This window comes from Molothrus aeneus, chromosome 4 (assembly GCF_037042795.1).
Source record: "Molothrus aeneus isolate 106 chromosome 4, BPBGC_Maene_1.0, whole genome shotgun sequence".
NCBI classification, from domain to species: domain Eukaryota; kingdom Metazoa; phylum Chordata; class Aves; order Passeriformes; family Icteridae; genus Molothrus; species Molothrus aeneus.
This window is the reverse complement of record NC_089649.1, coordinates 67341616-67367192: the sequence shown is the minus strand read 5'-3', so window position 1 is coordinate 67367192 and position 25577 is coordinate 67341616. Positions and strand designations below refer to the sequence as shown.

General features: G+C 44.7%; 1 protein-coding gene across 1 annotated transcript in view; it reads left to right on the top strand.

The window, feature by feature from the left end:
- Positions 1-22781, top strand: part of FGFRL1 (fibroblast growth factor receptor like 1) — a 165541-nt gene extending 142760 nt beyond the window's left edge. The window contains exons 4-7 of the mRNA XM_066548750.1: positions 11146-11226; positions 15905-16189; positions 18607-18960; positions 22187-22781. Coding sequence (XP_066404847.1) covers positions 11146-11226; positions 15905-16189; positions 18607-18960; positions 22187-22599 — 1133 coding nt within the window. The 3' untranslated portion in view covers positions 22600-22781. The remainder of the gene's footprint in view (positions 1-11145; positions 11227-15904; positions 16190-18606; positions 18961-22186) is intronic.
- The last annotated feature ends 2796 nt before the right edge of the window (positions 22782-25577 follow it).

Below are 25577 nucleotides of genomic sequence, written 5' to 3'. Positions count from 1 at the left end.
GACACAGGCCAGCATTATCCTGTGTAATATACTGTAATCCTCACATTAGGTAGGGTGCCAAGTATTCAGTTTGTTTTGGGAGCTAACAAAATTGCCACTTGTCCATGGTTGTTCTTGGACAGAATTGTGAAATTGGTAACATTTTGCCGCTAAAACCAGTTTATTATTAGTCTGACAATGACCTGGAGATATATGTATCATTCATTGAATATTATGCAGAAAGTAAATGGCACTTCATTAATAAAATTATGTATTTAACAGCTTATGGGGGCAATGTTGCAAGTCTTGATATCATCTTACACCAAGGCTACTTTCTGTCTTTCATTGAGCCCAAAATCTTAATTTCTTTACCTTATTGTGATGCTGTAAAATGTAGTGTCAGAGAGATTACACCACTTCCATATTTCTGTTACACTGATACTGCGTATCAGTTTGCTTATAAAAGATAAATATAAGTTTAAAAAGCTAAAAATTATTTTTTCTTTCTACCCTTTCAAATGCCTTTTCTTTACTGTTTGACTTAATGGTTTACCTAACCTTTAGAAAGTCTATTTATCAAAAGAGATATAAAGTTGTGGGATGGTGACTGATGTGGGGCTGACTGCTGCCAATGCCATATTGAAATTTGTATTTATTACATATATGGACTGTTTTCTGAAGTAGTTCTCTTCTGAAATATGAGAGGAAGGATTCCCTAACAACACCTTTTGCCCCACTGAACATAATGAACATCGTAGACTGTTATATGCTCTGCAATGTCCAATTAAAAGTTATCATCCTCTGTTGATGTCTTAGCACTTCTACAAGTTTCAGGTGCTGTTATTTTTTGAAATCAAAGTTAAACTGTAATAGCCTGTTGACCTATCCTGATGAGGTGTGATTTTTAACTTCAAGCAAACACACTTTTCCCATTAAAGATGTTGACCAGCAGTCCTCTCTGAGATTTTGCTTCATTTGGTAATTGTCATAGGATGTTTCATTTTCTTCCACAGGAGATGTTTTTACTTTTCTACCAGAAGACTATGAAATATGTAAGCCCATAAAGAATGTTTCAATAGTTTTCATTCTGGGGTGGAAGAAACAGCTGGATCCACATTCCTGGCTGTAAAGCCCAGTATTGCAATTCCCAGTTCATTGTGATAGATTGGGTAATTCCACACTAAGGAATTATCTCAGCGTTTGGAAGGCACAGGACTGTACAATTGATTATTTTTGTTTGATTATAAATGCCATCCAAAAATAATGCCTGTGCTCAGTCACTGACATGGGTGACCTCTCTTTTCCTTCCAGCCCCTCTGGAATCTCTTTGTGCTGGCCTGTTTTGGCCATGTGAATTTCCAGGGAGATGGAACACATATCAATGATGTTTCTACACATTTTGGTGAAGAAAATAATAAACATCGATCCGTGCTAGTAGGGAGGGGAGTGATAGAGGTACAATTTTATGGGGGACAGCAGCTGTGTAGTGGTTAAAATAGAAGGCTGGGAGCCAGGTCTTATCAGTTTATCCTTGGCTCTGCTGTAATCTTCTTCTTATCATTAACCTTGCATTAGTCCTTTCAGTGGCATGCCTCCCTCCCCCAACCCTAAGCAATTTAGGATTGTTGAAGATGGAATTTTGGCCTGTATTTTTGGGTGGAGTGTTCATACCACCTCTCTTTTGGCACCCACTCTACGTAGCCATCATCTCTTCCACAGTCAGGGAAGAGAGGTAGGTGTCACCCTGACCTTCTTTTCATTCTCTGGACTTGGCCACTAGAGTGAGGTTTCCAAAGTAAGGACTGTTTAAACTTATTTGTCAGATAACACTTAAAATCACAGAATTCTTCCCAGTGTTTATAAACTTTCTGTAAGTAACTAGTGATTTATTCTTATGAATAATAATTGCAGTGAAATGGTTATAATTCAAAAGGGCTGATTGGTGTTATAAATGAAGCTTTTCTCCTCAACTCTATGAAGTGCAAGACCCCCCTCATTCCCCCACCAGGCCAAAATGGGTGGATACTAAAAATATTTTTTTCATTTTTTTAATATGTGTGACAACTACTTTGTGCCTGCACTACACAGGCAGTAAACTCTTTAAACAGGGTCTGTCTTCTGTGCTGTGAACAGCCTCTAATATACTGGGACCCTGTCTCTAAGAAAGCCTTGATGCTAGCATTAAAAAACACTGGGAAATATTACCAATTTGTTCTGGGCCTGGAACAGCTGGCTGGTAATTGCTGTCTTTTGGGGGCTGCTATTTCATGCTCAGAAAGTGCTGGTGACAAGGCAGAAGCCTAACCACTCATCTTGTTCTCTGATTTCTTCTCCCTTTCATCCTCTGAAGTAGCAGATCAAGACTGCGACCGCAGACTGGTGCCTGTGGTACAGAGCTCTCGGGGCTGCTGTCTGTGTGTGCTGGAGCATGCTGATAAAAAAGCAACCTCAACAACAGCAACAAAGGAGGAAGGATTGTTTTCTTGCCCCCTGTGGAATGGAGACCTGAAGTGAGGCGGGAGGTCCTGGTGTCTGGAGGAGTCAGCATGGCGGAAGGGCTGTGATTGCCTTTGTAATGTAATTGTTGTAATGGCAGGCCAGGGAATTGCAGTGGTTGAGTGAAAAACTCCAGCTGTTTCTCCTTGTGGTTCTTTGTGTGGTTGCAGCAGGAGCTGGAGCATCCCCATGAGCAGATGGAGCCACGAGTGAGAATGTGTCTCGGATGACTTTGTGAGCTCTGTGGGCAGCAAGAGACCACAAGGGGCAAGGAAGAGCTGCACTTTCAGAAAGGATTCTCCCTCCACAGCACTATGGAAAGTGGTTGGGGACGGAAGGGAGGAAGGTTATAAAGTAGGTGCAGATCTGGACCACATTCAGAGTCATAAGCACAGAGAAGGAGAGGAGAGAGGTCCGTGTGGTAGGCACAGGTCATATCCTGCATGAACTCAGAAGAACTCCGGAATTCCTCTGTATGGATACAGCCAGAAGAGTATATTTCTCAATCTTCAAGGACTCCTTTTTCACTAATATCCTTTTCTATTGTGTGTCTTCTTTCTTATCAATCGTACCATGCTCCAGGAGTTACTAAAGCTCTCTTTGAGAGCTACATGAGCGAACTGTGGCAAATGGAATTGTAAAATCTATAGTTCAGCCATAGTTAGATCATTATAGTTTTACCTGTTCTAAAGTCTGAGGCTGGAAAGATGTCTGGCAGAAAAGGAGCTGGGGATGTTGGTTGAGAGCCAGCTGAACATGAGCCAGTATGTGCCCTGGTGGCCAAGGAGATCAGTGGGATCCTGGCCTGGGTCAGCAATGGTGTGGCCAGCAGGACCAGAGCAGTGATCGTCTCCCTGTGCTGGGCACTGGTGGGGCTACATCTCAATGAACACCTCTGTGTTCATTTTTGGTCCCATCACTGCAGAAAGGACATTGAGGGGCTGGAGCATGTCCAGAGAGAAGCAACAGAGCTGGGGAAGAGTCTGGAGTCCACACCCCATGAGGAGCAGCTGAGGGAGCTGGGTGTGTTCAACACAGAGAAAAGGAGGCTCAAGGGGGATCTTCTCAGTCTCTGCAACTCCCTGACAGGAGGATGTAGCCAGATTGGGCTCTTCTCCCAGGTAACAAGGTCAGGATGAGAGGAAATGCCAAGTTGCACCAGGGGAGGTTTAGATTGGTTATTAGGAAAAACTTCTTCATGGAAAGGTTTGTCAGGCATTGGAACAGGCTGCCCAGGGAAGTGGTTGAATCACCATCCCTGGAGATATTTAAAAGACACGTGGATGTAGCCCTTAGGGACATGGTTTAGAGGGACTTGGCAGTGTTAGGTTTGTAGTTAGACTCAATCATCCTCTGATTCTGTGAAATTGAGCTTCTTTCTCTTCTACTGAGTGACTATTCCATAGTCAAGCAGATGCCCCTCTTGGGAAGCTTTCACATATGTTCAATTTAAAGGCTTTCATTTTTTATCTCAGTTTTTTATGTATTAATCCCTTTATATCCTTAAAATACCCCACTTTTCTGAAGTTCCACCTCTCCACATTTACCTCTCTAAGGAAATATGTGACCCCTTTCCATACCAAAGTTTTTAAATTAAGCCCAAGCAATAAACCGGAGCATTCTTTATGCAGGAGTACAGAGCAGGGATATGTCCATGCTGATCTCCCAGCAAAGATTGCAGTATTAAGGAGGAATTGGTAGTAAAAGATTTAGTCCAGGTGCTGGTAGCAGCTTATGGGCAGCAGTGAAATATTCTCTCTGGGCTGCTGAGCTCTCAGTGGAAGTAGAATCGGTTTGTCTGTGCTGTTGGAGCTCAGTTTGTACCAGCCTGTAAAATAAACCAGTTTCCATAGGTTTGTGCTACCCCATAGTCTCCCTTTTTCTCATTCTGTGCAAGAGAGTTAAGTCTTCCTTGGTCTCAAAGCTGTCATCTCTGATTATGTTCACCTGTTGTTGAGATGTGGGATGCAGCAATAACCACCAATTCAGAGCTTTGTCACTGACAGGTAATACAATGGGCCTGCACATCGTCACAACTCAGAAATGTGAGTTACTGATGCAGCTCTGGACACAAGCCTCATTTCTTCATTTCCCAGCCAGGGCTTTTGTCTGTGTTCTGTGGAGTCTCTCCAGTGTTTCAGGAGGCAGGTGGCCTGCAAATGTTCCTTTTGCAAAGCATCCTGCTTACAACAGATTCCCTGGGCCTGAAGTGAAATCCGTGACAATTTTTGCATGGAAATTCTCATGAAAATGGCCAGAGCTGAAAATACAAAAAAAAAACCAAAACCACCAACACATACTTTTTTATTTTTATTGTCAGGAAATTCCAGTTTTAATACTTCTGGTTATTTTTGGCCCAACTGCAGTTGAAGGCAATAGGTAGTAAAGTCTCCAGTGCCTGTCACAGAGGGAAATTCTCTGCCAGTAACCTTTAACTTCATGTTGGTTTTATTGTGAGTTCTTTGGTTTTACTTTGGACTTTGGAGTTTGTGTGTTTTTGGTGGGTTTTTTTGGTTGGTTTTTTTTTGATGAGGGGTGGGTTGGGGGATCGTTTTGGTCTTTTTGTTGGTATTTTTGATTGGCTTTTTCCTTTGGTTTTGTGGGGTGTTTTGGAGAAAAGCAGAGTGTTCCTTGACTATGCACTCCTCTGAGTGGGTTTCTGTTTTTCCACCTTGAGGTGTTTTCTCTAACTGGACCCAAGTAGAGGGGGTTCCTCCATAAGGTCTTTTTTATCCAAATATTCCTGATACCTTTGTGTTCACTGAACCCTTCCAAATAAACTCTAAACAGATTTCCTGTCTTTTCATAACACCAGCACTGTTAATACAGTAGGTCACACTGTTAATACAGTAGATGACACTGTTAATACAGGTAGGTTAAGGAATGGTGAGCATGAGCTGGAGGGTTAATGGAGGATCTACAAAAACCACTCAAAATAGTATCTAATATTTATGCCAGGTTTGTGTCGATGGGATGAGTTCATTGGAGTTTGGTCCTGTCTGCCTCTGGCAGGAAAGAGGGTTCAGAGTGGACACTTGCTAAATTAGACCTCGATGGCAAAAAAATTCAGAATTAGTCCAAATGAAGACTTTGCATCTTAATGATTTCAAGTCACCTTTGGGATTCACCTGTCTCAAGGGTCCTGCAGCCATAGTTCAGGCCTCACAAAAAACACAAAACAAGCTGAAAAATCACAAGAACTCAAAAATTAGTGTTTTGCTCCTCTTTACTCAAGATTCGAGTGTATTTGCACAGAGTTCTTCAGAATCACAGGTGTTAAGAGTTGTTATTCAGTAACAAAAAAAACCCCTGTGTTTTAAAGTAGTGACTTCAAGGGCAAGATCGTATTCAAGGTCCTCCAGAAACATCCCAAATGTCACAAGATGAGCAATAAAACCCTGTCAGCTGGCAGGGGTAGCTCTCAGATGGTGTTTGTGCTAACCAGTGGGTTGGGCTGTTTTTCCCTGGCTGGTGAGGGTTAATTCTGAAATTAACTGAAATTCTAATGAAACCTGGAGTGTTAATTAAAGTCCCCACATTAAGGAGATCTGGGGACAGCAAGCACCTTAGTCCCTGTAATATCCCAGAGACAAAGTTGTTGCTGCCTTCCTACACAGGTACCTCATGGACCATTCACCTGGGCATCAGATAAATCAGTTGGGATAGCAGAAGACTCCCTAAAACAAAGTACAGAGAGATCTCTGCCTTGTGTTTCCCTTGAAATTCGAGCAAGTGTGACAGGAAAATGTAAATGCATCTGAGATAAACTGCAGAGACCTACTTTTTAAGAGTGCACTTGCTTTTGGATGTGTTTGTCCACCATCTACTGCACCTTCAAGGCTGCTGAAAAATAAGTCCAGTCTTTCCCTGTTCGAAGTTTATGGTCTAAGTTTTCCTGGTTAGGCTCAACAGAACAAATTCTGATATAACTCCTAGAAAAGCCCAAGGTCCACCTCCCACAAGCAACCTGAGTTTGGTCACTCCGTAGAATTCTGGAGCAGTGAAGGGCATTGGGGAGCAGATATGATGTGTCTGGGTAAACGCGAGAGTCAGCTCGTACAGCCGGCGTTCAGAGAGATTTCTTTCATTCATCCATGGGAGAAGGAGAAGGCCTCATTATAATTGTTCAAGCCTGACTGGATTACATCACTTTCCCCCTCATTTCACTCCCTCCCCACTTGCCTCCCTCCTTTTGTTTACACCCCTTGTTCAGCAGCGGTGTGGAGTGGGGGCTGCTCTAATGATGGATGCTGATCGCTTCATTCCCCACTGCCCCCCCAGCGCCTCCCCCGGGGCTTTGAAGTGTGCTCAGGTCTCAGGCTCCAGTTCAGAGGTCACTTTGTTTATTTATGCAAAGCTGGCTCATCTGTGAAATGGGGCTTTCAAGGCCTCTGACATCAAAGGCTCCAAAGCTGGTCCCATCAAGTCAGAGCAGGGACGGGCCTTGCATTATAACAAATTGAAGCAACTTTGTGAATCATGGGGAAATATGATGGCTAGATTTTTGCTTCAAAAATTGGGCTGTTGTTTTGACTTGTGGTTGGAAGCTCAGCACATGATATTGGCCTGAAAACCAGTCATACCCTTTTGGCTAAAACATGTAGCCTTCATGGACAGCCTGTGGGTAAATAAAATTTGATCCTGACTCAGTAACAATCTAAATATTTCTCATCAGTTGCTCTCAGAGCTGGATTGTTATGCAGAATTTTCCATGTGCTTTAACTTTTAAGAGGGAATGGAGCAATTCTGCCATGGTAATAAACAGTAACCATATCCCACTGATGTGGCAGTCTTTGACCCATAGGCTCCTCAGTGGGCTTTGTCAGTTGATGGAGTTACATACAGAAATCCCTTTTCTGCAGAAATCCAGCCTGCTTTGGGACACCCCGCTCTTCCCCAGCACCCTGTGGCATCTCAGACCTAAAAGCCAGCTTGGAATGAGATCCTGAGGCAAGGGAGAGGCAATGGCTGGAGAACAGCTGAGGATGATGCCACTGGGGTGACATTCCTGAAGAGTGGGCTGATGCCTCTATCCGTCCTGGCCCTGCTTTGCATGGCCATGTGCAATTTTTGGAGGGGAAGGGCCTACACGAGTTTGTCCCATGTCTCCAAGTCTGTCACCTGACACGATATTGGAGCCTTGCCCTTCAGGTTTCTTGACCAGCCAGCATGCTCTGTAACACCATGGAGCCAAATTGTACATTAAGGACACCTAAATCATGTGTATGTTTTCTTAGCATCAGATACTCGTGACATAAAATTAGTCAGTGATTGCTTTTCAGGGCAGGTTTTCCACTTCATATTCCAACTGGCTGCTATCCTTAGCGTGTGATACTGTCCAAGAAGTCCAGTGCAGGATGACCTTCCAATATAGGTCACAGAAAAGGGAGCTTGTAGGATACTTCAGCAGTTCATCCTTCTTAGCACTGCCTCTCATGGTAATCTGCTGGCAGCAAATTTGGCAGTGCTGCATAGCTGGTCCCTGCTGCCCTTTGACTGCAGGCTGATTTTTCTGTATGTACTCATCACCCTGAGCTGCCCACCTCTGTGGGGAGCTGACAAGAGCATGAATAAGCAATCGGATTATTAGGTCATTTCTTGAATATAGCTAAGACTCATGATCTCTGCTACTAACTCACCATTTTGTATGCTGCTCCTGTATAGCTGGATGTGGCTTCTTTCTCCAGGTCCTCTCTCTGTCTGAGAAGAATACTGCCAGGCCAGTTGTGTTTGTGACAGTTGCAGTGAAATGCAAACAGCACTGTCCTCAGATCTGACATTATTAACCAGGCTTCAGACTGCAGGTTTGGGCTGAACCAGATGCCTCTGAACTTCCAGAAAATTTAGCTTTGCTTTCAGCATCACAGACCCCTGTAAAATACCACAGAAGTGTTTCTCTATCCTTGAAAACCTCTTGATATTAAAATTGAGAAAATAAGAAAGTTCTTCAAAGCAGGGAGAAACAAACTCCATGCAGCCACAGAACTGACTTTGGTTGAGGCAGGTGGAAGTTAAATATTGATAATGTCTGAATTAGACAGGGGCCTTCCATCCTCAGGGTATTCCTGAGTTTTCTCTCTCCCCAGGTAAGAAAACTGCTCTTTTTTGTGCTTTGCAGCCACAGATCAGAGCTTAAGACTCACCCAAAGTGCAGGTGGGGAGATTCAAATCCCTCTACCTGACCCTGTGTCACTCACATCACAGATTAGCACTTTATCATTATATCTCTGCTACTCTACTGCCTCCACCAAACCATCTATTCCATCAGCTCAGCATGGTGGCATAAGTTAGCCTGACCTCTTTCCCCAAAAATGTTTTTTTCTGGGTTTGGTAGGTGACTCCAGAGGTTTGCGATTTGTCGGGATAACAACTGAGGATGCATCTTGCAAGGATCAAACAGATTCAGAGCATTTTTCCTCACATCAAAAGCTTGGCAGCAAGTCAAGAGGCGTGGAGTCCACACTCAGTGGCTGTGTGTTGGCAGGAGGAGGGCACAGGGGCTGACTTTCTGTAACGTGAGGCAGCGGGCAAGGGAGATACCCTGCTCTGTGTACATCAGACTCATCAGGATTAAGGCATAATTGGCAGAACATTGCCACTTAAATCTCATAACCACTTCTATGATATTCAGCAGTTAACAATGGACAGGAATCCCCCAACTCTGACCACAGTTTTTCCTCTTCATTACAACACATTTTTCTAAATGTGCTGAGGGATTTACTATGTTCTCTTGTCAGACAGCATCCAAGAGCTCATTTGTGACACTATGGATATTTTTGGATAAAACTGCACAAGTGCCAGGAGATAGTCAATTTGGTATTTTGACTGAAAGGAGACAACATCATATGCAAACCATCATGTATAATGTGTATTTTTGTATTCCCTGCATTTGGTTTGCCAAGGCTGTAAAAATAAACTTGCAAAGCACAGCTCAGGAGGCACTGGCAGTCCCCTGTAACGCAGGCTGCAGGCAGAGCACTGGCACTCAGGCTCTGTGTGAGACTTGGTGTTTCCTGAGTGGGCCCATGGTTTGGGCTGGGAGCTGGCTGGGGCACCCAGGAAAGGCTCGAGGTGTCCAACAGAGGGTGGCAGGAGGTGGGATGGGGCAGTCAGCTGGAGGAGCTGCTGAGGTTTGAGCACAGCACTGCTGCCCACAAAGTTTTCTTTTGCCCTCAAACTGACAGCTGTACATAGCTGTACATGTACATTTCCAGGAGAAACTGCACTGAAGTAGCCAAAAGGAGAAGAGAAAAATCTCTCAGGGTCAAGGGGGGACAAAGTCATGTAGCATTGCAGCCTCTCTGCTTCAGGGACAGGGCTAACGAGAGCAGAGCATCTGTTGGCATAAAATGCCCTGTGCTGAAGAGATGGGATGATTTTCCAAAATAGCAGAACCTGGGGTGAGGATAGGTTAAAGACACATTTTTCTCTCTCAAAGACTGCATACAAATTTACACACTAAATACTGCCTTAAGCACAATCCAACTTGTAAAACAACTGTAAAGAGAAGCTTTACTATTTGTACCTTTTGGAGGAAGCATGCTTATATATAAGTTGAGATCAGTTTTTCCTCTCTGTTGCAGAGATTACAGAAATAATTATCCTGTCTTCTGCTCGCAAGAGCCTTTTCTTATGAGTTTCAGGAGTTGGGCATTTGGAGGGATTCCTTCCTTAAATTAGATATTTCCACTTCTCTTCATTTGTTTGGGGTTTTTACACCATTGTATGCCTCATTGAGGCAAATTTTTTCCCAGCCTTCACTTGATCTGTCTCTGAAAATCAGTACAGTAGAGGTCAAGCTGGAGGAGGAAAAACTTTCACATCTGGGTGCTGCAGATGTGTGAGGCCACCAGTATCACCCAGGCTGTAGAAGGAGGCTCAGGGCACTCTCCTGCCCCCTTGGCCCTCCTGGAGAGCTCACAGGTGGCCACATCACTGTGACAATTTGAGGTGGGGCTGCTGGAGAGATGGGGGTTTCACCTTGTAGGGATTTCTATTTCTGCAGGGCAGAGCTGAGGTTTTGGTGCTGCTGTGTGGTAGTGATACAGACAACAAGAGTGATGAGGGACAAAGTGGTGTGTTGATACAGGTGGATGGGTGGTCTTCATTAAAAAGAAATTCTCACAAGGAACTTTTCAAATCAATATTGTTTTTGCCAGCCATAAATTTGCATTCAGTATCCCTTGAGAGCTCATTTGGCCCCAGACCTGCTTGCTTTTCTGATTTTGTCTGGAAGCTGAAGGGTGAATTAGCAGCCACAATCACACTGCTTATGCTCTCTATGACTGATCACATAAGTCTTCCCCCACTTCCTAGGTTTAATTATCTTTAATTTTGATTTATGTCGTTATTTGCATAGATGGTACCACAGATCAGGTCCTCCTTGGGAACAGCAACCTGTAAATATAGACAGAGGGGCTTTGGTCAGCTATCAATGGCAACATTGATTAAACTCCCATTGATTTGGTGGCCTGCTGAAAAGCCCATAAAGCAGAAAGCTAAATTGTTCATTAAACTGACCAGGCTGTAGGTGCCAGGATGTGGGTGCCTACTGAATGTTGAGTTTGCTTCAGCTGCATGGTGTCTCCAGCAGGAACTGCAAACTCCTGTTGTCATCTTGCTGTACTGCAGGAGACCTTCTTAACATCTTCTCTTTCCTTTCCTGCACAGATGATGCCAGCTCAGGAAAGGACAGCCAGGTGCCTGAAGGCTCCAATGGAGAATATGAAGATCATTCTGGGAAGCAGTGGGGTAAGGAGCAGTGTGTGTTTTGTGGTTTTCCTCAGACCTTGGTTCAGTGCTGTTCAAGTGGCACATTTCTCAGCTGCTGAAGGAGAGGAAAGGCAGAGCAACTGGAGTGAGTTCTCCCTACATATGGTCAAATAATAAACAGAGTGTCAGCTGAATGTGTTGGTGTGAATGGATCCCATCCAAGGGTCCTGCAAAATGCTGCCTGTGGTCGGCCCTAGGGCCCCCTGCCATTTACCCCAGCATGGTTCTCCCTTGTATTTGTTTTTCTGGGCAGCGACTTTTCTTTTGCATGTGCAGCTTTTACAGCTTTCATAGACTCCCTATAAAAAGCATATTGACTTTTACAGCAGTATTTCCAAAAGTTTTCAGTGCCAACATAACGTTGCTCCCAGTGAGGGCAAATGGGAGGTCTGACTTCACTTCAGGAGAATTAGCACTAAGCCAAGATGAGTATTTGTTAAGATCACCCTCTCTTTCAGACACCTGCCTGAGCTTCTCCAAGCCATGGACTGTTCAGGCATAAGATTTTGTAGCTGTTGCAGAGCTTTGGGGAACTGCTAAAATCTCACTCAGAACAGGCTCTGAATCACTGCAAAACTTGCAGGCCCAGTTTGGTCCAAGCACTCCTTGAAGGACAATAAGTTGTCAGGCTGATGCCAAACAGCTTTTGGCCATTCCTGACAGGAGTGTGATGTGAGTTTATGAGCTCAGTGGATGAAGCACAGCATTTCATTTTGCTTGTGCAGTGGATGCATCCCTCTCTCTAACTTTATAACACAGAGATGGCTTTGTACCACATTTGTGCCCAGGTAGAACCTCACAGTAGCGGTAGGGGTGGAACCTGACAGGCTTTTGCTGTGTGAGTCCCCACCACTTAAACTGAGGCCAGTTTTCTTCAGCAGCTGGCAAACCAGGGATATGTGGTGTGCTGTGGTGAAGTCCAGGCTACACTTGAATTTATTTATCTCAGGCTGAGCTTGCTTGGGGAGAGCAAAGTAACCTTCACTCATTCTGGAGAGGGATGAAGACATTTCAGAGCTAGAGGAAGGGTGTCTTAGATAAACTACAGGTCAGGAGTAGGTTCATCAGCTGCCATCTCTCCACTTTCCATTGCCATTGTGCTCCTGGTACAGCTGCTGGATGATGGATCAATACAACAATAGAACAATAATATTATGAAGGAAAGATGTGAGCCCTACTAAAATTATTAGGCATTGACAATCTCATGTCAGATTGTGTCTTACTCTGTGCTGCCTTGGCCCAGTCTGTTGTGCTGCAGAATGTTCCTGAATTTCTCCTTTTTCTTCTTTTCATCCTTCCTGTCTCCTTTCCTCTCCCCAGGCAGAGAAATGCCTGGGGCCAGCCATGCACCCACCTAAGCCCTTTCCATCCAGCACTGCTCACCAGTCAATTGCTGGTGTGAGCTGGTGTGCAGGGAGGGTCAATGTGTGTCTGCAGGTCTCTGGAGGATGATGGGTGAAGAAGCAGTTGGTGTTGTCACAGGGCCCTTGGAGAAGTGTGAGAGGAGAAGCATGGTGGAAAAAAAGCTCCACTTTTCTTTCCATCTACCATCATAGAGTGGTATCTCTGGGGAGAGCAGGGGACTGATGTGGGGAAAGATAGAGACCTTCATCCATGTCTTCCCACAACTGACTGAGCTCTTAACCAGAAGGTTTGAAATATATTTCAATCCATAGTCATATTGTGACACTTTTTTTGTAATTATCATGAAAGCTGAAGTGGTAGTGACTGTCACTACATGGGGGTAATGGTGGTGCATCACTGCAGACAACATTTTTCAGATAATCAGCCCACTTTGTGTGAGCAGTCTCTGACAGGAGCCTCAGGGACTGATCCATGCCTCTCAAGGTGTCCCACAGGGAGAGGACACCACTGAATTGCTTCACAGGTCTTTGTGCTGCATTTAATTTTCATTAGCTTTGAATAAATCTTCATGGTAAAGAGCATTTCAGCCAGGAACCCATACACAACACTGTCTCTTTGTCCCCATCCACTTGTGTTTTCCCTTGCTCTTGAGTGGGACATAATTTATACTGTACAAATGTGTGGTTCATGTTTATGAAGCAAATGCCAAGTGATGTGGAGGAGAACAAGCATGTGAATAACACAGAGGCACTTTGTAATTGCCTTTGCTGGCACTCCAACAAGCAAAACTTCTGTAAATGGAACAGATTTGGGGACAGACATTTAGCATCAACTCAAAAGAGACCTTTTCTTCCTGTCTCTCACAGTGCTGCTTCTCCTCTTTCTCCTTTGTGCTTGCTGGGTCTCTTTTCTCTGTAATGTGTATGTCTCTCTCTCTCTCTTTCTCCTTTTTTTTTGTTAACTGACTTTTCTAAACTTGTCCAATTCAGGCTTTTGTCAAGAAAACATTCAGGACTGTGTAAATGGGATCTGGTTTCAGCATATTGCACACAGCCTGGAGTAGCTTTTGAGACCGCATAATCACTTAACCTTTTTTAAACAGAAAGAGAAAGAAAGGCTGAAAGATCCAAAAAAGTGTAGCTTTACCTGTAGTTTAGTATGTATTTGGGCAACCATGTGCAGGGAGTGAATGCAGAACTCCAGACAGACTCATGGGAGTCAAACTGGGAGGAAGACCAGAAATGTTAAAGACCTGCTTTTTTTGGGGTGGAAAGGGTTTCTGTCTTAAAATGCCCTTACTGAGCAGCAGTGCCAGCAAGGCCTTCTGAGACTTCAGAGTCACTAACTTGACTTTTCAATCTGCTGGGGGAGTATGACTGTCCTGGCTCCAGTTTGCTCTTTGGTATGTTAGTCCCCACTCAGGAATCCTGTCCATGAGGATCTCCCCTCTACTTAGACCTGGTCTCAGAGAAAATTACTGCCATATTACAGAGTAACTGTTCAGACCCATTGCATAGCTGATTCCTGACCTCTCGATGAGCCTTGCAGACATTTTCTCAATTTCCACAGTGACAGCCCTTATCAGCACATCTCCCTCAGCCCAGACTAAAATTTGGGATGCCGTTGCCCACAGTGTGCAGCTCTGACAGGGCTCATTGTCAGGGAGGGAGATTGTGTCTGCTGTGAGGGGGCCTCCTGAAGCAAAGACCCCAAGGACCCCAGCAATTCAGGCCCCAGGACCTGTGGAGGGGGTTAGTATGTCACACTTGCTGCTCAGCTGTCACGGCAAAGACTTCCAGTGCCGGAGTTACTCCAGTTCATTGGATTACACATGAAAGCCTCTGCATGGAGAGCAAAGCATTTCTGAGCAGGAGTTTGAAATAACATGAAATGGCTGGGACCCAAAATGACAGCCAAGGGGGGCAAGGGAAGGCTGTGGAGACAGATGGTTCCCCCTACGGAAAAGCACTGTGCGGAGAGGGGTATGCCAAAGGGTGTCCTCTTCCAGAGGGAGGGATGTTGGCCAAGGCTGCAGGGGGGTGAGGGCTAAGGGGTATGCTCAGAAACCTCAGAAAGCAATGGCTGCCATTCCCCAGTGCTTGAGATAGGAAGCTGCAGAGCAGCCTCTTCCATTCAGGAAAGCTGCACTGTAATGCACATCCCAGAGCTTCTGGCCCTCAGCCCTGGGCAGCAGGGCTGGCTGTCAAGTAAGAGGTTCCACTAGGCCATCCTGTAGCTGGCCAGGGAATCCCTAGAAGTGCTTAAAAAGCATGTAGATGTGCTGCTTAAAGCCATGGTTTAGTGGTGGAGCTGGCAGTGTTAGATTAATAGTTGAACTCAATAATCTTAGAGGTCTTTTCCGACTTCAGCAGTTCTATGATGGGTTTAGTTAGAAGTGCCCCTGGACTGGCATAGTTAAAGTAACTGTGAGAAATTTGTTATTTCTTTTAAATTCTTCATTGAATTTCAGATTTTGCAAGATGAGGGCCTTGCATTTCTTTAAGAAATACTGGTGATTTCTTTGCTAAGACAAGATGACCCACACTTCTATGCATCAGCAGTTATTGCTTCAAATTCTCCAGTTTTGGGATGGACTGGCATGGGGTATCCTCTATTAACAAGCTCATAAAGTTTTATTGGGTCTTTCCATTTCTTTGTTCATTTCTCTGGACCATTCAACATGAATATTTTGTTAATTGGAGCTGAATGAATTGCATACATTTAAGTTCAGACCAATGTACAAAAGTGTGTCACACTTCTGAGACTTTCCTATGCATGCAAAAGATGCTGACTCTTCTTAAATCTCTATAAAGCCACTGAGAACTAAGAGGCAAACCATCTTCAGGAAATGAAGCTTCATATGACAAGCAAAAAATTGAGAAAATGGTCAGCGTGACAGGAATCTGAGTTTTTTCCTTTGTTCTTGGCCAAGGAGTTTGTGGAATATGGTAACAATTACAGTGTGATTATGGGGCTGCATTTTGCCTTCAGCTGCAATAGTGTGATTTTGGTATTATTTTGTGAGATGGTCTGGTGCAATTGCCTTACAGACACAGAAATTCTGGGACTGTGCTATGCAGAAGGTTAATGACAGAGCAGTCCAGTGGACGTTCAAATGCATTGGATGGGTTGTGAATCCCTTCTAAGGAACACAGTTCGAGCTGATATGAGGGAGAGCATACACTGGCATGTATAGGGCTGCCTCTCAAGCAAATTTGGCCATAAGACATAACAAGTTTCCTTCTCTGCTCATGCCCTGTGCTCACCTCAGTCCATTCTGATGCCTTTGCAGCCCGGCCCAGGTTCACCCAGCCTGCCAAGATGAGACGCAGAGTGATCGCCCGCCCCGTCGGCAGCTCCATCCGCCTCAAGTGCGTGGCCAGCGGCAACCCCAGGCCTGACATCACCTGGCTGAAGGACAACAAGCCCCTCACGCCCCAGGAGATTGGGGAGAACAAGAAGAAGAAGTGGACGTTGAACCTGAAGAACCTGAAGCCAGAGGACAGCGGGAAATACACCTGCAGGGTGTTTAACAAAGTTGGAGAAATCAACGCCACGTACAAAGTCGAAGTGATCCGTAAGTGCAGCAGTGGGAGGGAGAGCAGAGAGGGGCCTTTGAGAAAGGGACTGGTTCAGTCAAGACAGCGTGGGGAGGCAAGGAAGCAGAGCCTGGTCCATGCTCTGACACCTCCTTGTAGATACTGATGTCTGGACATGGAAATGGGGAAGTGCTAAAAGCATTAGAAAAAACACTGCTGGAACTCTAGAATGAATCTGAAACCTGGGCAAGACAGAGTAGCAAGAAGACAACTGAGGAGATGTGAAATAAGGAGAGGTACTTGGGAAACAATCATCTCCACAGGCACCTGCATGGTGAAAGTCATGCCCAGTTTAGTCTTCCACAAGAGAATCAATTCAAGGACAGACAGAGAACTAACAGAGAAAGTCCTTTCAAGTACCATGGGGGAGGGAGGGAAATATCTAGGATAGCCCAGATTAGTATATCAGAATGGGGGAAACCAGTCAATTTTAAATTTAGTTGAGAAGTTTCCAAAGGGAAACTTCAAAAACAAGAAATCTTATTATTAGAGTGACTAGCCAGACAAGGCTTTAGGGACAGATTCTAAAAAAGGTTTGGCCATCTGAAGGTCCAGGCAGGTAGAAATTAATTACAAAAAAAAAACCCCAAACCTTAAAAACATCCACTAGGATCCTGTCTGTATCTTTAGATGCCTACATAGCTTTAAAGATTCAGTGCTCAGAAGATGAGCTGTGGGGGATTACCCTGCATTGTGGTGAGGTAAATTGCTCTTCTTACTATCTAGCTATTCTGAATCTTGCTCTCTAATCTTCTGTTTCCCCTATTATTGCTGAGGATAATTATACTCAAATCCTTCCTAAGTTTACCAGAGAAGAGCTCTTATTCTTAAATCATTGTGCTCTGCCTATGACATCATCATAAGTTGTCATGGAAATGATTACAGAGTAGCCAACTCAAGAAAGAGAAGATGAGCTGAGTGGAGGGAAGATTGAATAGCCTTCAATAATGAGGAGCAGGGGCACGGAGGGCTGTTTCCAGCCACTTGGAAATCATGTTGTTTGTCTGTGCATACATTTTAGCATGAGAAAGTTTATCCCAGTGTGAAAGATTGTTCCTAAAGGTAAAGATCTGTTCTCTGATAAGTCCTTTCCCTAGAATCACAGGAATTAAAAGCACATGTGGGAAGCTCTGTTGGGCTCTGAAGGCACAAACCTGCTGGACATCTGGGATTGATAAAGATGCAGCTGTGTGGAGACAGTAAAAACATGTGTTTACACTAAAACCAGGAGCAGAGGCAGGGAAATGAATCAAGCCCCATCCTAATGGCAGCTGTGGCATTTTCACTTCATCAAAACCAGACAGCACCAGGAACAAACCCCTTTCTGTGTCCCTGTTTATCTTGGTTTTTATCAACTTAAAGATGTATGTAACCTTTGTTTTCATTAGCTTTTTCTGGCTAGGAGTGAAAACAGTAACCAAAGCTGGAACCAGAGTCAAGGAGATAAGGGCATTAAGCAGTTTTCAGACATCTTTCTATTTTTAACATCATTCTGTGGAGCATTACAGGTTTTATTCAATTTCCTCCTTTCTTTCCCCTCCCCTGAGCCTCCACTCCTAAGTCCTGCTTATCTGAGTCTCAGTCTCCCCGGCTGTGATTGTTGCTCACAGTCCAAAGGCAAAGCCTACAGAGACTACTGTGGTATTTTTGTTTCCTAAGCACATCTTTAGAGCCCTCAATATTGAAAGTATCCCGTGTTTTTGAAAGAGGGTCCATTGTTTCTTCCTTTCACTCCAAAGCCACTGCTGGTGGGAGCTGTTTTGTTACATGCTCAATCCAACAGTGTTTGCCATCAAAAGGAGTTGATGATTACCAGCAGTTACCACCCACTGTGATACCATAATTTCTCCTGTGCCTAGGATAGAGGTTTGCATTACCTCCTTGTCTGGAAACTGCGACTGATTTATCTGATCCTAACACTAAAAAAGATCCAAACATTCCTCAAAAGGAGGCGTACATTTTTCCTTTCACTTTATGTGGTGTTGACACAACCTTAGACTTACAATCATGCTGGAAAGGATGGTCTTGTGAAGCTCTTCCAAAATATGAGGGCTCAGAGGGAAACCATCCTTTTCTCCAGGTCTGATGCAGGTAGAAAAGCAACTTCTTTGTTATAAACAGGAAGATTCAGGTTGAGCATGAGAACAGACTTGCTAAAGCCTCAGACAATGGAGGAGTTGTTTGGAGAACATCTGCCATTGGAGGCTTTGGCAAGAGGCTGGCAAAATGTATATCAGAAGTTTGCAGAAATCTCAGCCTGCCTTGGGGCAGGGAGTTGGACTAGACTATGATTTTGCATCCTTCCTCCTACACCTTTCCCCCGTGTTTCTGCAACTGCAAGTTACTGAGGCTGGCAAACCCCTTTGACCATGGAGCTCCCTGTGTTTGTGTGCAGAGAGGACGAGGTCCAAGCCCATCCTGACAGGGACTCACCCCGTCAACACCACGGTGGACTACGGTGGCACCACGTCCTTCCAGTGCAAAGTGCGCAGCGACGTCAAGCCGGTCATCCAGTGGCTGAAGAGGGTGGAGTACGGCACGGAGAGCAAGTACAACTCCACCATCGACGTCGGGGGGCAGAAGTTCGTCGTGCTGCCCACGGGGGAGGTCTGGTCCCGCCCAGATGGTTCCTACCTGAACAAACTGATGATTACTCGAGCCAAGGAGGAGGATGCAGGGATGTACATTTGCCTCGGGGCAAACACCATGGGCTACAGCTTCCGGAGTGCTTTTCTCACAGTCCTGCCTGGTGAGTTTCCCCGCCTCTGTTATCAGTCTTCTGTGCCATGGTGTGGCAATGTTCCTCACTCGGGGCTCACCAAATGTGGTGGTGGTGTTCACAGGGGTCCCAGGACGAGGGAAGAGATGAGATTCTTGACTCCATGTTCCAGAAGGCTGACTTATTATTTTATTATATATATTATATTGAAAGAAAATGATATATTAAAACTATACTAAAATATTAGAAGAAAGGATTTCATCAGAAGGCTAGCAAGGAATAGAAAAGAATGGAATGATAATAAAATCTTGTGACTGATCAGAGAGTCCAAGACAGCTGGACTATGATTGGCCATTAATTAAAAACAACCACATGGAACCGATCAAAGATGCACCTGTTGCATTCCACAGCAGCAGATAATTATTGTTTACATTTTATTTCTGAGGCCTCTCAGTTTCTCAGGAGAAAAGATCCCAATGAAAGGATTTTTCATAAAATATGTCTGTGACATCGTGGTATTTATTCATTCAGCTGCTGTTCTCATTGGCTCTCTGTGATGCTGTGCTGATTTAGGCTAGCCTAGTTCTAATAAGAATCAATGGGAGACTAAATCAGCCCTGATTTAAATCAGTCCCTGCTGAAATCCTGCTGATGGTATTTCCTTTTCTCCCTTTGTGGGGAGTAACCACAAAATGGGTCAGATTAGAAGGGACCACAGTGGTCATCTGGTCCAACTTCCCTGCTCAAGCAGGGTCAATCCAGAACATGTGGCACAGGATTGTGTCAGGATGGTTCTGGAATATCTCCAGTGAGGGAGACTCCGCACCTCTCTGAGCAATCTGTTCAGTACTCGATCACTGCACAGTAAAGGGGTTCTTCCTCATGTTCAGGCAGAACTTCCTGGGCATCAGTTTCTGCCCTTTCTTTGTCTCCTATTGCTCAGCATCACGGAGCAGAGCCTGGTCCATGCTCTGACACCTCCTTGCTGATACTTATAGACATTGTTGAGGCCCCTCTCAGTCATCCAGGTGACATAAATTGAATTATCTACTCCTGTATGAAAGAGGAGCAAGCTGAGAAAAGATACTGCAGTTGCAGACACTAAATCACTTCAGTGATAGGCTGCAGGATGGGAGAGGGGAACTGAATAACAGCACAGTTTGCAACCTCATTCCCTAAAATTCCTCCTTTCTCTTGCCCTTATTTATATTGCTTTTACTGGTAAAAGGAAACAATGATACGGGCCCATAAAATGAGGGAAGAATAAAAACTGTCTGGGTCACAAAGAAATGAAATGAATGAGTGTGAAAAACAGAATGATTGATTAGTTAAATTTTTATCCAGTGGTCCCCTGGGGCCCCTGTACACAGCTGCTGCCTTCCCTCCCCAGGCCTCAGAGCTGGTGGCCACATCCAGCTGAGACTGTATCATTTGTGTTTGAGACACACCATCCTTGCCTGGTCATTTGCTCCTTTGTCTGCTGACTGTGCAGTTCTACCCTGATAAACATTTTGGATTTAGAACTACTGAAAGGCCTGTAAATACCAAGGAAAAAGCAGCATGGGTGGGATATAACTCAAAGCCTCTGGCAGTTTCTGACCTATGAGAGTCTGATCCAGCTCCCACTGAAATCAGGGGGAGACTTTCCATGGATTTAAATGGGACTGTAGTGAGGCCTCGTGCCAGAACCAGAGCCTGCAGGGCTGTTGATATTGGCAGTGATGGAGAAGGAGAACCCAGCTTGCCCTAAGATGCAAAGATGTGGTTTTAAAGCCATGACTTTAAAAAGACCATTTTGCTTGTAAATCTACCAGATTTGACATTGACAGCTCTGAGGAACGTGGATGAATATCAAAACACTTTCTTTTCAGCCCAGCATAGGATTTCTGCCAACCAGCATGGAGACTTCTGTTTTCTGTGGTCAGCTGATGGGTCAGCTCTCTGATCATGTCATGTTTTTAACAGGGGGCTGGACCAGAGTCGCCTTCTAGCCTAAATTATCCTGTAATTTCCAGAGTTGGTGAATCAAAATTTCATCTATTAAGGTCAAAGTATAGGTCCTCCTAACTTCAAAGAGACCACATGGTATATATTTAACATTTCAAGCTACCCAGAGGATTATTTGTCAAGGAGAGAAAAAGACATTAGTGTCTTAAAGAAGTTTAGCTTGAAAGTTAAGTGATAGATGTTTGAATATAACATATTGAATGATTAGAATGGCCTGTGGTTTTGGAAGTTTTCTGGGTGTCTCCCTGCAAGCTGAATTCTGTGCCTGGGTATGTTTCAAGACATTGGATATTCCAGCTGGTAGCTATCTAGACAAGGATTTTCACAGCTAGAATCCTACCCCAGGACTCCTTTTGGGTCTATAAATGAGGAGATCAGGCTGAGAAACTGGAGTGGCTATCCAGGGATAGCCACTGACTGCCAACTGCAGAGAGATAAAGGAGGAGGTAGTTGTGAAAGATTATGTCCAAAGCATCTTATCTCCTCCAGTAGCTCAATTTAGTGCCCTTGAAAAGCCTGCAGCAGCTCCAAAGAGACTGGTGGAGGTAGAGCCCATTTGGGGTAGGAAGCTGGGGACACATTTCAATGCTGGATGAACTTTTAGTTCTCCATGGCTTGGGAACCAAGGAGGGGCCACCAGCTCCCCTACATTTTTCCCATTCTTCAGCCTTCCTCCCAACCACACAAAGAAAGTCAAGCCAACACCTTCAAAACCCCACATTCATTCTCCCTGCCATGGTGGAGCACTGCTGGGTAGCTCCAGGATTGCTAGACAGGATTTCTAGAGAGTGTCTGAAGCCCTTGCAGGCAGAGCTACACCTGGCAGAGGTGGGTGGGCAGCATGCTGTGGCTCTGTGCAACCTGGGCTGATGACAATGGCATTTTACTGACATGTCCTGTGTTGTGTCCTTCAGCCTGGGCAGCAAAGCCCAGTCTGTCACAGTGAGAGCGTTAGGAAACTCTCTCAGGCTGGCTCTAGTGTGCATCCATTAAAACTTGGATAAGAGAGTTATAAAATCCCCCAAAGACTCCCCTCCTGACCCCTAAACCAGAGAAAATGAGTTGCTTGTCCTTCCAGGAGCACTGAAAAGCAAAGCAGTTACCAAACATCATGCGCTGGCTTGATTTCTCCTTTGCTCCTTGGTCTGGCAGAGTTGCCAGACAGTCTGTCCAGCAGCCAGCCCGAGTGTGACGTGTTTGGAACCCACTCTGCCTGCATTCCATTAACTCTCTGTCTCTCCCTGCCCAGATCCCAAGCCTCCCAGCGCACCTGTGCCCCCTTCCTCTGCCAGCAGCCTGCCCTGGCCCGTCATCATCGGCATCCCAGCCGGGGCTGTCTTCATCTTTGGGACCATCCTGCTGTGGCTGTGCCAGTCCAAGAAGAAGCCGTGCTCGCCCCCGGCCACCGCCGCCCCCGCGCACCGCCCGCCGCCCCGCGACCGCGCCTGCGTGCCCCAGCTCCCCGACAAGGACTGCATCTCCTCCATCAACTACGAGGAGTACGTGGCCCAGCAGCAGCATTTACTGTCCCAGGGGCCCGGCCTGGCCCCTGCCATGGCCTCCAAAATGTACCCAAAGATTTACACGGACATCCACACCCACACCCACTCGCACGTGGAGGGCAAAGTGCACCAGCACCAGCACATCCAGTACCAGTGCTGAGGGCTGGCCCCGTGGACAGTGGCTCCTTTGGGCTTTTCTCCTCGTGGTACCTCAGCAGAGACTGCTCCAAGTCAGCTCAGCACTGCCAACAACAGGCAAAGCAGACAGAAAAGGTTATATATGTAATTTTAAATATATATATATACATATATATATAATTGTATATGCGTGTGTGTATGTGTGTATATATATATGTGTATATATCTATATCTATCTATATAAATATATATATATAATAGAGAAAGACACAGAGAGAAAAGAGATTTTTTTTTTAATTATTGCAATCAGGATGTAGCTGAGGAATAATGAAGGAACTCCAATTCACAGCAGAGAGGCAGCTGTCTCCAGCAGCAGAGCCTTCCTGGATATTTTAATCAAAGTGGCAACAAGTGAGATGGGACACAGGGATGTGAACCACCAGCTCCTTCCTTGTGTTACTGAAGGGAGCAGGTAGAGCAAGAGGTGTGTGTGGTGCTTTCCTGGCTGGGCCTGGATGCCTGCTGGGCATCACTTGTTTTGGTGGGAAGCCCCCAGGCCTCTCCTGCTCTGAGTGACTCAAGCTCTGACATACCTGAGGTTAAGTGCCAAAGCACCAGGAGACATAACCCAGTCATCTCTTCCAGGGAAATAAAATAACACAAGAGGGTCTGAATAAACCAATTTCTGTTCACAAGGTGAAATGCCACGTGCTTCTCAGTTGTGGTCAGCACAATCAGCTAAGCAAGCTGGTTGGTTCAGTTTCTGCAAGGTGAAGGCATCTTATTTCCCATGGGATGTTCTCCAGATCAGCTCCACTCCACTGGTCCTAGGACTCAGTGCCACTGCCAGGAAAAAGGAAAGAAGGAAAAAGGAACATTGTACAGAACACCTTTATATTTATATTTAAGAAATAATAATAATTAATAATAATAATTGAACTGCTGATGGTGAAGAAAGCAAAACACACTGTCCTTCTCTGATGGCTTAGAGTGACAAGCTACTGGATTTTCTGCATCAATGCAAAATACATGAGAGCATTAGAAAAAATAGTAAGAAGCAAAGAGAGTGAAATAATCTTGTAGGAAAAAATTGCATTTGAGAAATATCCACCTAGGTTGTGTGTGGTTGTCCCCTCCCCTCAGATATCACTTCGTAAGTGATAAAGCATTGCAGTTCAAACAACAGTAAAAACAGAAAGAAGAGAAAATAAATAAGGACCATATTAAATACTTATATGGACTGGGAATGAATCCAATTGCAAAATATAAAACCTTTGTAATTCTATATAGAGTTTAAACAGAAGTCATGTATATTTAATTTATTTTGTTAAACAAGAAAAAAAATGTATGATATTTTCCTCAAAACAGGCATTTCTATATGTATTTTTGATCAAAGAAAATAAAGCGTTTTTTTTCAGGTTCTGTAGATGCCATGCTCAGAACACACTTGATGTAGCTTGTGACCAACTGTGCTTCTCCTAACCTGGAGGCCACCTGTCTCTATGCCTTTTCACACTAGCCAGGTGTCATCTCCTGTCACCTCAGGTGCTGCTGGTGCCATCCTGTCCATCAGAAACTGACCTTTTCCACTGTCTGTGTTCTGACTGTGAGGGTCTGCAGTGCCCAGATCACTCCTCATGGGCCCCAGCCATCTTCAGCAGCAGGGTTCTTCTCTCACAGGGAAAGCTGTTTCACTATGCATTTCTGGGGGGTGTGGGGAGGATGATTCATTAGTTTTTTAAGCCCAGACCTGCAGTGGTTTGTTGGTTTGGGTTTTTTTAAATAAAATTTTGTAAATCAAAGCATAATAATTTGTGAGGCTGTAAAAGGAACTTTGGCCTCAGGGTGCTTGGGAGGGGAAATCATGAAATGGAGGTGAAATACTTAATTTGTAGCTGCAGCTGCTTTAAGAGCCAGTGGAGGGTGAGCTGGGCACAGTGAGGAGAGAACACAGGAGCTGCTCCCCTTCAGTGGGGCTTGAACCTTCCTTCTGCTGCACACCACAGAGAGGCAGCCAGCTCTTCAGGGGCCAACATTGTCTTTGGAGAAGGCAGGTTCAGCAATGATGCAAGTGTTTCTCTTATTTTCATTTAGAGTTTGATGGTTTAAAAAAAAAAAAAAAAAGAAGAAGAAAATTTGAAACATGCTAGTTTTTAAGTTTGGAATCACTTCCTTCTCAAGCCTGTTCCATGAAAGAGATCCTCACCAAACCAGCTGCTCCCTTTAAAAGTGAAACACTTTATTTAATCTGAAACAAAGCTGTGCTTTAGGCTTTGCTTTTCTCTGAACATTTGTGGAGGTGTTTGCTCTGTGTTGACCCGCGGTGATTTTTTTCTGGTGGTTTGTTTGAATCACCATCAAACCAAACAGTTCCCTGTTTGCTCAGCCGTGGTGCTGAGATGGGGCCCTGATTCAGTGAAACACTGAATCAGCTCCTGCTTTCTTCACCAATACATTCTGCTCCAAAAAGTCCCTTTCTTGCCTTAGGAGGAGGTTATCCATGTAATAACCCCTAGAGGAAGACCATCCCTCATGATGGTCCTCTTGTAGAGGTTGTAATAAAGCAACCCATTGATAACTATATTTTTCAGCAGGAGGGTTCACAGCAAATTTATTAAATCCCTAAAATTCAGATTAAGGATATCTTTATATGCATCCTCTCAGCTTTAGAGGGAGCTTGAGAGGAGCTTAAGTGTGAGCACTGGTATAAGACATGGATATTAGGCATGATTTAGGCAGGAGTTCTTAATGGCTGAAGTACACTGAGTCATTTAATTTTAAAAAATAAATAAAAAAGCCTCTATACACTAAGGGCATTGCCTTTATTTCAAGGAGACAGTAAGTGTATGTTTCCATGAGAGATACTAAAACCTAGATCTCATATCTTGTGCCCATAGGAAGCTACTTATTACACCGTGGTGTGTCCCAAAGTCCTGCACGTTCCAGCAGCACTGGGGGCATGGCAAAGGGCAGGATTCCCCTGTAGGCCCATGGTCCTTC